At 45.8% G+C, this 15,316-nt stretch overlaps 1 protein-coding gene across 2 annotated transcripts in view; it reads left to right on the top strand.

Annotated features, from left to right (window-relative positions):
* The first annotated feature begins 241 nt into the window (after window positions 1-241).
* Window positions 242-15,316, top strand: part of NAA25 (N-alpha-acetyltransferase 25, NatB auxiliary subunit) — an 84,642-nt gene continuing 69,567 nt past the window's right edge. The window contains exon 1 of one of the 2 annotated variants that reach the window (XM_032168642.2): window positions 242-309. In XM_032168642.2, coding sequence (XP_032024533.1) covers window positions 252-309 — 58 coding nt within the window. In that variant the 5' untranslated portion in view covers window positions 242-251. The remainder of the gene's footprint in view (window positions 310-15,316) is intronic. The other variant, XM_058424943.1, reaches the window with a different exon arrangement.

Here is a 15,316-nt window from a genome sequence, read left to right on the forward strand (position 1 = left end):
TCAGTGACTCGGAAGATTTTAACAGCAACGGCTTCCTCCTCTTGCCAGCTTGATCCCACCTGCTAAGTGAAGGAACAGCGTTTAAAGAGGTGGCAGTCGGCAAGAGTGGATGCTTCCCTTTCCGCGCAGGCGCATTCAGTCGCAGCACCGCGACTATCGTGATAGACAAGCGAGATTGACGCTGGCCCTTTAATAGCCCTTTCCCGGGGTCCTGCCCCGCGCGTGCGCACTGTGGTTCTGCGCTTGTCATCATGGCGACGCGGGGCCATGTGCAGGACCCTAACGACAGGCGCCTCCGGCCCATTTACGGTGAGTGCCTTGGACCAGCGCGCTCACCAGCCCGACGCGCCGAGGGCTGCCGAGGCTGGGGCGAAAGACCAGGAGGGGTGCCGAAGGCCGGCGCGCGGGCCGGGCAGGCGCAGGGGGCGGGCCGCGCGGGCCACTAGGCCGCAGCCGCGGGCCTCGCGTAGGCGCCGGCCCAACCTTCCTCAGCCCTGAGGTGGTAGCGGCGCGGTCTGGGCAGCAGCTGGTCGGCAGAGCTGGCCTGCCTGGCAGGCCCCGTGGGACGCGTGGTTCTGCAGACACCTGCGCTACCCGCAGGCTGCATCGTTACCGCCGCTCCTAGGGAGACCAGAGATCTCCCCGAAGGTGGAAGCCGGCTCCGGCACGAGGGTGGGACGCCCTGCCTGAGGGAAGATTCCCTACCAGAGATTTTTTTTTTATTTACGGGAATTGGGCCTAGAGGGTTGTCTGACTAGGTGGGCTTCGGTGCACAGGAGAAACTGAGGTCCGGAGTGGGGAAGGGGCAAGGTCACCCAGATCGAGTCAGGAGCAGGCCCGAGAGTCCAGGCTCCCAATCCAGAGCTGTTGGGTGGAGAAGCAGCTGCTCTGGTCACACGTGGGAGGCGGGGGGAGGGGGTCTTGGGCCCAAAATAGCGGTGAAGAGATTGTGATAGCTCGTGTCAGAGGGGCATGCAGAGCTACTGGAGGGCTTCTCCTTTCTGCAGCTTCTCTATGGTTTTCTCTGCAGCTTTCCTCCCCTGTGCTAAGCAGATCCCTCTCCACAACTCTTACCTCAACCCGTAGACTTGAAGACCTTGATGTCATCCATTTACCCTGGTAGTGAAAAATCACAGATTTGAGTTTGGGAGAAATCCTTTTCCAATAACCGAGATGTGTAATTGGATTGGTCCTTTTTGCATTTCCTTTCCTCTTAGATGGTTTTATGATCTTGGTCTATCTCACTTAATGGTGAGGAAGCTTCAAGGTCAGTGGTTTTTACACAAGTAGACATCGTATTTATAGACCTCGTGTGGATGTTACTAAATTGGAGACTTCTCTCCATGGCGGGAATCGTTTTGGGGGGCGGGGCGGTGGTTAACTTTGTTTCTGGCCACAGTTAGTCCGGCTTTTATTTCATAATTTGTGTGATTTTTTACTCTCACATCTCATTTGATTTTAGCAACAATCCTATAGCTAAGGTTTATAGATGACTCATTATGACAGTCACTGGCCTTGGCCTTTTATATGGGTTATCTAATATAATCTTCACCCATTCTCAAGAGGTGGGTACTGTTTTTTCCTGCCCCTGAACCCTTTAACAACAACAACAACAACAACAACAACAAAAAAACCAGATGAGGAAACTGAGGCTTTATTGATGTTGTGTAATTTATCTAAGGCCACTCAGCTAGTATTTCTTGGAGGTGGAATTTGAAACCCTGTGGACTGTTTCAGGCTCACCTTTTTTTCTTTTGAGATGAATCTCACTCTGTCATCCAGGTTGGAGTACAGTGGCACAATCTCAGTTCACTGCACCCTCTGCCTCCCAGGTTCAAGCAATTCTCCTGCCTCAGCCTCCTGAGTAGCTGAGATTACAGTTGAATGCCACCGAGCCCAGCGAACTTTCATGTTTTTAGTAGAGACAGGAGTTTACCATGTTGGCCAGGCTGGACTCGAACTCTTGACCTACTCAGCCTCCCAAAGTGCTGGGATTACAGGTGTGAGCCACTGCGCCTGGCCCAGGCTCACCTTCTTAACTATTGTGCTAGAAACCACCTCACTTTGAGCTGAAGACACTGATTTGCCTGAGGTCATGCAGATGGTAAGTGGCAGAGAAAGGACTCTGATTTCCTATTTCCCCGGGGCTGCATATTCTCATGCCCTTGCCCTCCAGTGTATATTTTCAGAGGGCAGAGATAATATATACAAGGTGGGTGATGGAAGGTGAGAACTGAATCCAGGGTTCATAGTTTGTGACTCATTACAGCTTTGTGCAGCAGCTGCCTGCAGACTTTTTTTTTTTTAAACTAAAAAGACTCAATACTTTCAAGAATAATTTGATTTTTAAAATTGTTCTTGAGGACCAAAGATAATTTCTTTGGTCCCATAGTTATTTAGAATTAATAGTGTTTTGACGTCCAGTGGAAAACACTATGTCCATTTCACATCACTAAACATCAGGATATATTAACAAGTTATATTCTCAAAACTGAAGTCAGAATTATGTAGCTTTTGTTACATGTACATGGGAAGAGGTTTAGAAGAGGCTTTCTTCAGGAATTCTAAGGCGATTAGTATAAACTGGCAGGACTAGGAAAAGAACGGTACAGACTGTCAGTGAATTCAGCACTTAAGCACATTTGACTTTTGAACTCCACACTTTTGTTGTTTAAATACATTAGTACCCCCAAACAACTATGGTTCCTTGAATTCAGACATTCTGACAAATGAATAAACTCATCTATGGTGGTACTTGCCCACCAGCCAAAAATTCAACAACTATCAGCACTAATTAGTGTTTACTGGTGGGCTAACTGCCCTATTAGGTAGGTAAGGTTATTGTGATCAAACTGAAGCCTAGAGATTAACTTGCTCAAGGTTGTAGCTACCAAGTTGTAGAGCTGGGATTCGAACATAGGCATTCTCACTGAGAGCTCAGCTTTTCACCAAGTTCAGATTCAGTAGCATCACTGTCTTTGTACAACAGTATTTGTACTGCCAAGGTTTCAGGATTTATTTTACAATTGTGTTGGAAACCTTGCTTGGAGCCTCAGCTCTTGCTGGAATTCATTGAGGGTATACATGGACAGGGCTATGAGGTGATAAATTGTGGTGGGTTGAAATTTTACTAGTGGTGTCTAGGGTTGGAATAGCTTTTCTGTGTGCATAGATTTGAAACATCTTCCCAGTGCATCTCACATTACTAATAATTTTGGGTATTGCATTTTTCGTTTTTGAAAACCTCCACCCATGACCTTACTGGAACCCATACTTGATTATTTGATCTCCTTTTGCTAAAATTATTCTCTTTTGCTACGTAGTTGCCAGCAGATTTTGTACTCTTGTGTGACTTGGTAAGCCCCAGTGCCTTCTTTCATTATTTTTTTGAGACAGGATCTGGCTCTGTCACCCAGGCTGGAGTGTCTTGGCTCACTGTAACCTCCACTTCCCAGGCTCAAGTCATCCATCCACCTCAGCCTCCTGAGTACTGGGACTGCAGGCGGGTACCACCACGCCCGGCTAATTTTTGTATTTTTTGTAGAGACAGGATTTCACCATGTTGTTCAGGCTGGTCTCGAACTCCTGAGCTCAAGCAGTCTGCCTGCCTTGGTCTCCCAAAGTGCTGGGGTTACAGTCGTGAGCCACCGCGCCCTGCCCATTATTATTATTATTATTTTTAGAAGGAGTCTTGCTCTGTCACCCAGGCTGGAATGCAGTGGCGTGATCTTGGCTCACTGCAACCTCCGCCTCCTGGGTTCAAGCAATTCTCTGCCTCAGCCCCCTAAGTAGCTGGGTTACAGGCACCCACCACCATGCTCTGCTAATTTTTGTTTTTTTTTTTTTTTTTTTTTGAGATGGAGTCTCACTCTGTCCCCCAGGCTGGAGTGCAGTGGCGTGATCTCTGCTCACTGCAAGCTCCACCTCCCCAGGTTCACGCCATTCTCCTGCCTCAGCCTCCTGAGTAGCTGGGAACACAGGTGCCCGCCACCACGCCCGGTTAATTTTTTGTATTTTTAGTAGAGACGGGGTTTCACCACATTGGCCAGGCTGGTCTTGAACTCCTGACCATGTGGTCCACTTGCCTCAGCCTTCCAAAGTGCTGGGATTACAGGCGTGAGCCACTGCGCCTGGCCCCATTATTCTTAATTTTAAAATGTTTTCAGTGGTTATGGATTAGGGAAGCGAAGGGATGGAGGGAGATAATAAATATTTGACTCTGTTTTGCTATGCAGCCTCCTCTACCCCATACTTTTATTTATTTATTTTTTTTTCTTTCTTTTTTTTCTTTTTTGTTTTTAATTTCACCCTCGTATTTTTAAATAATTGGAAGTGGAATTGATGGTCAGGTATGGCACTTAATAAATTTGTATAGAATATGGGAATTGCTAGGTCAGCAAATGGCATAATAGAATAGAGAAAGTTCAAAATAGAAAAAATGTTTGCATAGTCTTTTTGTTTTCTTTTTTTTTTTTTTTTTGAGATGGAGTCTTGCTCTGTCACCCAGGCTGGAGTGCAGTGGCGCAATCCCGGCTCACTGCAAGCTCCACCTCCCGGGTTCACGCCATCCTCCTGCCTCAGCCTCCCAAGTAGCTGGGACTGTAGGCGCCCACTACCACGCCCGGCTAATTTTTTGTATTTTTTTTTTTTTTTAGTAGAGACGGGGTTTCACCGTGTTAGCCAGGATGGTCTCGATCTCCTGACCTCGTGATCCACCCGCCTCAGCCTCCCAAAGTGCTGGGATTACAGGTGTGAGCCACCGCACCTGGCCAATGTTTGCATAGTCTTTAGAATATACACACATACACAGGCATGAGATCCCTTGTTTTAATATGTCATACTGACCTGCAGTCTTGGATTAGCCTGGATCAGGTGTAAGATATTTTCCAGTGTGTCTGCCCGGTGACAGTCACTTCTTTGCTGAGTTAGGACATTTCTCTTGGGTGCCTGGCTCAGGTAATTATTCTACTATAGTTCATAGTTTAGGAGTTCCTGACCCCGGGATGGTGTATGATACTGGTCTGTGGCCTGTTAGGAAATGGGCCGCACAGCAGGAGGTGAGCAGCAGGGTGTTGTGGGGGAGAGCATTACTGCCTGAGCCCCGCCTCCTGTCAGATCAGCTCTTAGGAGTAGGAGCACAAACCCTGTTGTGAACTGTGCATGTGAGGAATCCAGGTTGGCGCTCCTTATGAGAATCTAACTAATGCCTGATATCTGAGGTGGAATAGTTTTATCCCAAAACCATCCCTCCCTGCCATCTGTGGAAAAATTGTCTTTCATGAAATCGGTCCCTGGTGCCAGAAAGGTTGGGGACCACTGCTCTAGTTCATAAATGAAAACTTGGAGGTCCTCAATCAAAAGTGGTATTTATTCTGACCTCCCCTTGGACAGTGTGGTAGCTTTGCGAGTCTGGTCCTATTTTGCCTCAGAAGTGTCAGGGTACCTTGGTAAGTGAAGACTATCTTGCCTTTCTGTAGAAAAGTCACTTGGCACAACCTATTTTTTTCCATTCTGAAAATATGACCATTTAAAAAGTCCTGACTTACTAGAACTTCTCTCAGTGAATCTAGAACTTCCATCACCATCGGATGGCTGAGACCACCTCTGCCATACTAAAACCTTGCTCATAACCAAACAGTCCCTGTTGGTCTTTTGCCCTGGACCTGTGACATTCTGGACTATTTTTGTGTTCAGTTTTGGCCAAGTGTTAACAAGCATACAAGGCTGGGCACAGTGGTTTGGCTGGGCGAGGTGGCTCATGCTTGTAAATCCCAGCACTTTGGGAGGCCGAGGTGGGTAGGTTGCCTGAGGCCAGGAGTTCGAGACTAGCCTGGCCAAAATGGCAAAACCCCATCTCTACTAAAAATACAAAAATTAGCCAGGTGTGGTGGCAGGCGCCTGTAACCCCACCTACTCAGGAGGCCGAGGCAGGAGAATCACTTGAACCCAGGAGGCGGAGGCTGCAGTGAGCTGAGATTGTGCTACTGTACTCCAGCCTAGGGGACAGAGCGAGACTTCATCTCAAAAAAATAAAAAATAGGGCTCAGCTGTATTTTTAGATCTAGAATAGTGGCTCACACCTGTAATCCTAACACTTTGGGAAGCCAAGGCCGGCGGATCATGAGGTCAAGAGTTTGAGACCAGTCTCGCTGACATAGTGAAACTCCGTCTCTACTAAAAATATACAAAAAATTAGCCGGGTGTGGTAGTGTGCACCTGTAATTCCAGCTACTCGGAAGGCTGAGGCAAGAGGATCGCATGAACCCAGGAGGCGGAGGTTGCAGTGAGCCGAGATCACACTATTGCACTCCAGCCTGGGCTCCAGTGCGAGACTGCATTGTGGGGGGCGGGGGGACAGCTAGTGTGGTGGTGCATGCCTGAACCCAGGAACTCCAAGCTGCAGTGAGCTGAGATTGTGCCACTGCACTCCAGCCTGGGCAACAGAGCAAGATTCTATGTCAAAACAAATAAACAAAAAACTCTTCTGCTGTCTTAGCTGGATAATTCAAACAAACGAAAAACCCTGACCTAGACTTTTAAACTGAAAATGAAGGTTTTAATGCACAAAAATATTCTTAGATGAATACATAGATTAGAGGGTAGTTGTTGAAACATAGGGCAAGATGAAGAGATTAGTACATTTCTTTTTTTTTCTGTTTTTGGAGCCAAGGTCTTGCTGTGTTTTCCAGGCTGCAGTGCAGTGATGTGAACGTGGCTCACTGCAGCTTCAACCTCCTGAGCTCAAGCGATCATCCCGCCTCAGCCTCTGGAGTAGCTGGCACTGCAGGCACATGCCACCATGCCTGGCTAGTTTTTTAAATTTTTATTTTATTTTATTTTATTTTATTTTATTTTTTTTTGAGACAGAGTCTCGCTCTGTCACCCAGGCTGGAGTGCAGTGGCGCAATCTCGGCTCACTGCAAGCTCCGCCTCCCGGGTTCACGCCATTCTTCTGCCTCAGCCTCTCCGAGTAGCTGGGACTACAGGCGCCCGCCACCACGCCCGGCTAATTTTTTGTATTTTTAGTAGAGACGGGGTTTCACCGTGGTCTCGATCTCCTGACCTCGTGATCCGCCCGCCTCGGCCTCCCAAAGTGCTGGGATTACAAGCGTGAGCCACCGCGCCCGGCCTATTTTATTTTTTTTTGAGATGGAGTTTCACTCTTGTCGCCCAGGCTGGAGTGCAATGGTGCGATCTCAGCTTGCTGCAACCTCCACCTCCTGGGTGGATCACTTGAGTCCAGGAGTTTCAGACCAGCCTGGCCAACATGGTGAAACCCCGTCTCTACTAAAAATACAAAAAAATTAGCTGGGCATGGTGATGCACGCCTGTAATCCTAGCTACTCGGGAGGCTGAGGCAGGAGAATAGCTTGAACCCAGGAGGTAGAGGATGCAGTGAGCCGGGCTTGCACCCTTGCACCGCAGCCTGGGTGACAAAGCTAGACTCTGTCTCAAAAAAAAAAAAAAAGTTGAAAGGATTTGGAAAAAATCTAATTTAATAGCTGGTAGCCATCACTAATCATTGGTTCTTTGAACTTCCTGTTGTGATGACTTTGTATCATCTTTTTTTTTTTTTGAGATGGATTTTTTGAGATGCAGTCTCACTCTGTCACCTGGGCTAGAGTGCAATGGCACAATCTCCACTCACTGCAACCTCCGCCTCCTGGGTTCAAGTGATTCTCCTGCCTCAGCCTCCCAAGTAGCTGGGATTACAAGCACCTGCCACCACACCTGGCTAAATTTTTGTATCGTTAGTAGAGATGGGATTTCACCATGTTGGTCAGGCTGGTCTTGAACTCCTGACCTCAAGCAATCCACCTTCCTCGGCCTCCCAAACTGCTGGGATTACAGGCATGAGCCACCGCACCCGGCCTGTATTATCGTATATATGTATATATATATATATATATCTTCCATTTTTCTAACAGACTGCCCTTTTTCTTCCCCCATACAATTTGTTCATTTATGCATTCCTTCATTCAACATTTATTGAGGGCCTGATAAGTGTTAGGCACAATATAGATGCAGAGAATGAGTACTAAACAGCACAGACATAGTTTCTGCTTTCAAGGAGCTTATCTCCTTGAAATGACAGTACACATCACCATTACAGTTGTGTTAAGGGATTTGAAGGAATAGGACAGTTTGCCATGAGAGCATACAATAGGGGCATTTGGACTGTTGGGGTCAGGTCAAGAAAAGGTTTCCTGTGGAAATGATGTTTTACTTTGGACATGAAAGGAGAACCAGGGTTAGGCAAAGAGATGGGGAGAGGGTGGTGAAGACCCTGAGAAAAGGAGCTTGGTCCACTTGAGGATGTAAGCAAAGGCTTGTGCAGTTGGAATGAAGAGATGAGTGAGGAAGTGAGATGAGGCCGGGGTGGGCAGTGACTCAGCTTTGTAATCCATTTTAAGGATATTGAAATTTGTTTTAAAGACAGTGGAATCAGGCTGGGCGCGGTGGCTGACGCCTGTAATCCTAGCACTTTGGGAGGCCCAGGCAGGTGGATCACGAGGTCAGGAGATCGAGACTATCCTGGTAACACGGTGAAACCCCGTCTCCATTAAAAATACAAAAAAAATTCTCCGGCCTTGGTGGCGGGTGCCTGTAGTCCCAGCTACTCCAGAGGCTGAGGTAGGAGAATGGCATGAGCCTGGGAGGCGGAACATGCAGCGAGCTGAGATCGAGCCACTGCACTCCAGCCTGGGCGACAGAGCAAGACCCCATCTCAAAAAAGAAAAAAAAAAAAAGACAGTAGAATCAATACCTGTGAAAAGAAAGAAAAAGACAGTGGATGACATTGAAAGGATTTAACCAGAGGAGTAGAGTGATAAGGTGTGCATGTAAAAAAGATAGCTCTGAATACTGTGTGGGAAATAAACCTTTAAACTAAAAGGGAAGCAAGGCCAGGTGCGGTGGCTCACGCCTGTAATCCCAGCACTTTGGGAGGCTGAGGCAGGAGGATCACGAGGTCAGGAGATCAAGACCATCCTGGCCAACATGGTGAAACCCCGTCTCTACTAAAATACAAAAAAATTAGCCAGGCGTGGTGGCGCACGCCTGTAGTCCCAGCTACTCAGGAGGCTGATGCAGGAGAATCACTTGAACCTGGGAGGCGGAGGTTGCCAAGTGAGCCGAGATCGTGCCACTGCACTCCAGCCTGGTGACAGAGCAAGACTCTGTCATAAATAAATAAGTACATAAATAGGAGGCAAATGTAGGATGGGTCGGTCAGTTAGGAGGCGTTATTCATTTTTAGGTTCATCATTGTCCCTTGCAATCTTGCACATGGTAGGTATTTAACAAAGGCTTGCTGACTGAAGGAATGTGTCTTCTGTAATTTGTATTCTTGGTAAAAGTAAGGCTCCTATTCTCCAACTTTTAGAGTTTTTAAGTAAAGGATATTGTTTAAAGATGGAGCTCTCTTCTATTTAGCGTTTTTCTAAGTTGGAGCAATATCTTTAATAGTCTCTGAAATTCTTGTAGGAAGTGGAAACTGAGCATATTATTTCAGCTGCTAAGGAGACCATTCATGGCAACTGCAAGAACATGCAGATTAAAAACGTTCCTTTTTATTTGCAAAATTGATACTTTTCCTACTGTCAGTATCCATCCCTCAGTAAGATTGGATGAACAAATCCCAGGACCTCTTCTCCAGGGCATGTGGACAGCAGGCCTGCATGTGTCCAGGCCTGCTGCTGCCTGCATCTCCAAGGACTAGTAGCTTCTTTGGGAAGTGTTACCTCAGGAGTGCAGCTTGTGCGTTCATTCAACAAATTTTGATAGTGTCTTGCCAATGATTTATCCCAGTTCTTCCCAAATTTCTATTGTTCTTTTACCTAATCTCATTATTTTAGCTGCTTTATAGTATTATCTGTGCTATCACTTAATATTTTTCTCCAAGGTGACTTTTAAAATTAAATTTATTTTTTAATCTATATTATTGCTGTGAGTGGAAAACCTGTATCACTTGCTCTAGGAAAATAAAACTATAAAAGTAAAGTACAATGAAAACTAAACAATGTTATTAACCAGATTCTGATACTTGTGAAACTTCAGGACCTATTCCTTCCTTCTGGAAAAAAAAAAAAAAGGCCGAGTGCGACGGCTCATGCCTATAATCCCAGCACTTTGGGAGGCCAAGGCAGACGGATCACGAGGTCAAGAGATTGAGACCATCCTGGCCAACATGGTGAAACCTCGTCTCTACTAAAAATACAAAAAAAATTAGCTGGGTGTGGTGGTGCTCGCCTGTAGTCCCAGCTACTCAGGAGGCTGAGGCAGGAGAATTGCTTGAATCCAGGAGGTGGAGGTTGCAGTGAGTCGAGATCATGCCACTGCACTTCAGCCTGGCGACAGAGTGAGACTCTGTCTCCAAAAAAAAAAAAAAAAAGATACTATCAATTTTTAGAGAAATAGTAGGCTAGCACCAAACTGACACTTTCTCCTTAATGTAAAGGAAGTATTAGAAAAGAGATTAGGGCCAGGCGTGGTGGCTCACGCCTGTAATCTCAGCACAATCCCAGTTGAACCTGGGAGGTGGAGGTTGCAGTGAGCTGAGATCGCGCAACTGCACTCTAGCCTGGGCAACAGAGCGAGTCTCAAAAAAAAAAAAAAAAGAGAGAGATTGACTTTTTCACTGTGAGTATTATCCACGGCTGTCTGCAAGGACTAAAAACATTTCATTTGGAATGGCACTCACCCATGCTTTGGAAAATACTGCTGTAACCAGTACATCTTATCGTTTCCATTGCCTGATCTGTGGATGGCTGATTTTGGCTGACTCCTATTATTAAGGGAACAGCACCATTCCTCATGGCCAAACTACAATTCCCCTTGAGTAGCTTTTTAAAAAGACTTACTAAGAAGACAGACTTAGGATATCGTTTTTATTGGCTTGTTTTCTCCAAGGACTACTTAACTTATATTACAGATTTAGTAATGTAAAATGAAAATAAACTTTCCCAAGAGACTTAGCAGCTAATTAGTCACACTCTCCTAGGTCCAGGAAAGGGGAGCCTGATACCTGGCTGAATGTGGTAAAGTGTTTTAAACTCTTTCAGGTGAAGAAACAATCTCTTCCAGCGCAAGTAAAGACGGTTACTGTAAATCCTTGTGGGAGCTAAGGCAAGAGTGTAGTGCCCCAGAACCTGATGGAAATGAGAAAGTTGTCAGGACCTGAAGCTTCTTTCTCAGTTCTGTGTCTATTCATTTCTCTGCTTTTTTTTTGGGGGGGGGGGGGGGGGGATGGAGTCTTGCTCTGTCGCCAGGCTGGAATGCAGTGGCACAATCTCAGCTCACTGCAACCTCCGCCTCCTGGGTTCAAGTGATTCTCATGCATCAGCCTCCCAAGTAGCTGGGATTACAGGCGTGCGCCACCACGCCCAGCTAATTTTTGTACTTTTTTTTGGTAGAGATGGGGTTTCACCATGTTGGCCAGGCTGGTCTCGAACTCCTGACCTCAAGGGATCCGTCCGCCTCTGCCTCCCAAAGTGCTGGAATTACAGGCGTGAGCCGCCGGGCCTGCTGGGTTCTTCAGACTGTTTTTTCCTGCTTACTCTTCAACTTACCCAGAACCCAACATGTTGACTTTTGTAGCCACACCAAGCTGTGGCTGGAGAAGGGAGGGGTCATTAGCCTCACCCCATAAGCTTAATCTCTCTGGATTTTCCAATAAAGGTAATTGACATTTTTCATTTTTATATAAATGCTATGTGAATAAAGAGTCAAGAGACAACTCTTTTTTTTTTTTTTTTTTGAGACGGAGTCTCGCTCTGTCTCCCAGGCTGGAGTGCAGTGGCGCAATCTCGGCTCACTGCAAGCTCCACCTCCCAGGTTCAAGCCATTCTCCTGCCTCAGCCTCCCGAGTAGCTGGGACTACAGGTGCCCGCCACCATGCCCGGCTAATTTTTTGTATTTTTAGTAGAGATGGGGTTTCACCGTGTTAGCCAGGATGGTCTCGATCTCCTGACCTCGTGATCTGCCCGCCTCAGCTTCCCAAAGTGCTGGGATTACAGCTGTGAGCCACTGTGCCCAGCCGAGACAACTCTTTTTCTTTGCTGCACATCAATCAACTTGCATCCCCGAAAGTGCCTTCAAAATAGAAATTCTGGAGCTGCCACTGGTAAACTCAGACTTAAAATTTTTAAGATTTTCCAACTGAGGTTCCTTGTAACTTACTGACTCTGGCTTTCAGTGTTAGAGAGTACCAGGAAGAAACTTGATTTACCCACCTTGGATCAAATGTCCACCCTGGGGTGGGCTGCAGTTACATGGTCTAGACATGGTCATCTAGTCCTACCCCTTTAGCAGGGGCACTGGAAACCATTTCCAGACAAGAGGGCATGGGCAAGTAGGTACATTATATCAGAACATCGTCAACTACAGAGGGGAAGGGAAAAATACCCTTATGGTCCTAACCTCTGGTCTGATCCATTTATGGGCAGACCTTCAGAGATGGGTCTCATCAAATATGTTTAACCTTTGAGAAGGCTTCAAGATAGGTTCTATGAACCTGGAACCTTGCAGGACCACTGAGTCAGCAGTGACTTTGAACTGACTCAGAATGAGATCAGCATCAAGTTATGAGGAAGAGAGGGTGTCGTTTATTGAACTGGTTTATCTTTGTCAGATAGTTTATAAGGACAAATGATGGCCTGTCACCTCAGGTAAGGATTTAAGAAAACTGGTATTAGATGTTTAGGTATTTAGGCCAAGATTATGTGCTTTTAGATTTCTGTGATTCTCCAATGCCTCTCCAGAATATTAGGTCTTTGGCCTTCCTCTCTAAATTGTGATTCCCTACAGAGTAAGTCTTCTTATCTTTTTACCTAGCATTATTGGTGCTCATCAATATTAAATGCATTAAGTGCATTGAACTCATGCATTCATGAGACTAAGTTTTAGTTAAGTGTTCATTGCAGAAAAATTTAAACCGTATAGTAAAATGACAGTTATTTCTGTTCTGTGGGACACTCCGAGCCACCGGGGTCATAGATTATTTTAAGTTGTCTGTGCCTTTGCTGATATGGAACCTTGATGAGCAAAGAGGAACCTGGTAGTGGTAGAGGATTGTGAACTGGCCTGTGTTCAGTCATCTTTGTATATTTAGAATTGACAGCTACTGTACTGTTTCCCATTTATAACACTTCTCATTTTTCTTCTCTGGAAATGAGTCTTTGCTTTTGTTAGACTTTTTTTTTTTTTTTTTTTTTTTGAGACAGAGTCTCGCTCTGTCACCCAGGCTGGAGTGCAGTGGCGCAGTCTCGGCTCACTGCAAGCTCCGCCTCCCGGGTTCACGCCATTCTCCTGCCCTCAGCCTCTCTGAGTAGCTAGGACTACAGGCGCCCGCCACCACGCCCGGCTAATTTTTTTTGTATTTTTAGTAGAGACGGGGTTTCACCGTGGTCTCGATTTCCTGACCTCATGATCCACCTGCCTCGGCCTCCCAAAGTGCTGGGATTACAAGCGTGAGCCACCACGCCCGGCCTGTTAGACTTTTTAAAATAATTAATAGACTGTTTTTGGAGCATAAAACTGCTTTATGGTTTACAGAAAAATGAGTAGAAAGTACAGAGTTCCCAAGTACTCTCTCTCCCCATCCCCATGGTTTCCCTTATTATTAACAACTTGGATTCATATACGTTTGTTACCGTTGCTGAGCCAACATGATACATAATTGTTAATTAAAATCCATAAATAGTTTAGGCTTCATTCTTTGTGTTGTGTATTCTGTGGGTTTCACAAATGTATGAAGACATATATCCACCATTACAGTATTATACAGAATGTGTCAGTGCCCTAAAAATCCTCTGTGCTCCACCTATCCATCCCAACCTCCATCCTCTGTCAACCACAGATGATTTTACTATCTGTATAGTTTTTCACCTTTTCCAGAATGCCATGTAGGAGTTATATAGTATATAGCCTCTTCAGATTGGGTTTTTTTCCCTTAGCAATATGAATATAGGGTTCCTCCATGTCTTTTTTTTTTTCTTTTTCTCTGTCTTTTGTGCTTAATAGCTCATTTCTTGTTTTTTTTGAGACAAGGTCTTGGTCTGCCAGCCAGAATGGAGTGCAGTAGTGCAGTCATAGCTCACTGCAGCCTCTACCTCCTGAGCTCAAGCAAACCTCCCAAGTAGCTGGGACTATAGGCATGTGCCACCATACCTGACAAATTTTTTAATTTTTTTTTTTTTTTTTTTTAGTCAGAGTCTCACTCTGTCACCCAGGCTGGAGTGCAGTGGCGCGATCTCGGCTCACTGCAAGCTCCACCTCCCGGGTTCACGCCATTCTCCTGCCTCAGCCTCACGAGTAGCTGGGACTACAGGCGCCCACCACCATGCCTGGCTAATTTTTTGTATTTTTAGTAGAGGTGGGGTTTCACCATGTTAGCCAGGATGCTCTCGATCTCCTGACCTCGTGATCTGCCCGCCTTGGCCTCCTAAAGTGCTGGGATTACAGGTGTGAACCACTGCACCTGGCCAAATTTTTAAATTTTTTTCTAGAGATGGGGTCTTGCTGTGTTGCCTGGGCTGGTCTTGTACTTCTGGCCTCAAGTGATCCTCCCGCTTCAGCCTTCCTAAGTGCTGGAATTGCAGGCGTGAGCCACCACACTCAGCCTAACACAATTTTATGGTGGGTCTCCATATTCCTTAAAATTTGAAATGTATCAGCTGGGCATGGGGGCACACGCCTATACTCCCTTCACTTTGGGAGGCTGAGGCGGGCAGATCACTTGAGGTCAGGAGTTCGAGACTAGCCTGGCCAACATAGTGAAACCTTGTCTCTACTAAAAATATAAAATTTAGCTGGGCATGGTAGTGCACACCTGTAATCCCAGCTATTCGGGAGGCTGAGGCAGGAGAATTGCTTGAACTCAGGAGGCAGAGGTTGCAGTGAGTCAAGATCGTGCCATTGCACTCCAGCTTGGGCGATTGAGCAAGACCCTGTCTCAAAAAAAAAAAAAAAAAAAAAGTACTGTTTTCCCTACATCCTTGCCTACTCCTGCTATTATTGAAATTCATTCCCTACCTCCCAATCTTATGGGTAAAACTTTCTCTTATTTTTTTCTTCAGCAAATTAGACTTAACTCTGTGGCAAAGTCAGTACTCATTAAATATATTTCATTGAAGGAACATAGTCCACTTGGTAGATTTGAGGCCTGAATACTAGAAAGGCTTGTTTTTTGGTTTTTATTTTAATTTTTAAAAGATTTTAAGGTTTTGGTGACTAAACTCATTAATTATCCATAGATAAAAATATTAATGTCATCTCATCTAAATATGTATAGTCTTGAATCTTCACTAAGGACTAC

Source organism: Hylobates moloch, unplaced genomic scaffold (assembly GCF_009828535.3).
Source record: "Hylobates moloch isolate HMO894 unplaced genomic scaffold, HMol_V3 SCAFFOLD_12, whole genome shotgun sequence".
Taxonomy (NCBI): Eukaryota; Metazoa; Chordata; class Mammalia; order Primates; family Hylobatidae; genus Hylobates; species Hylobates moloch.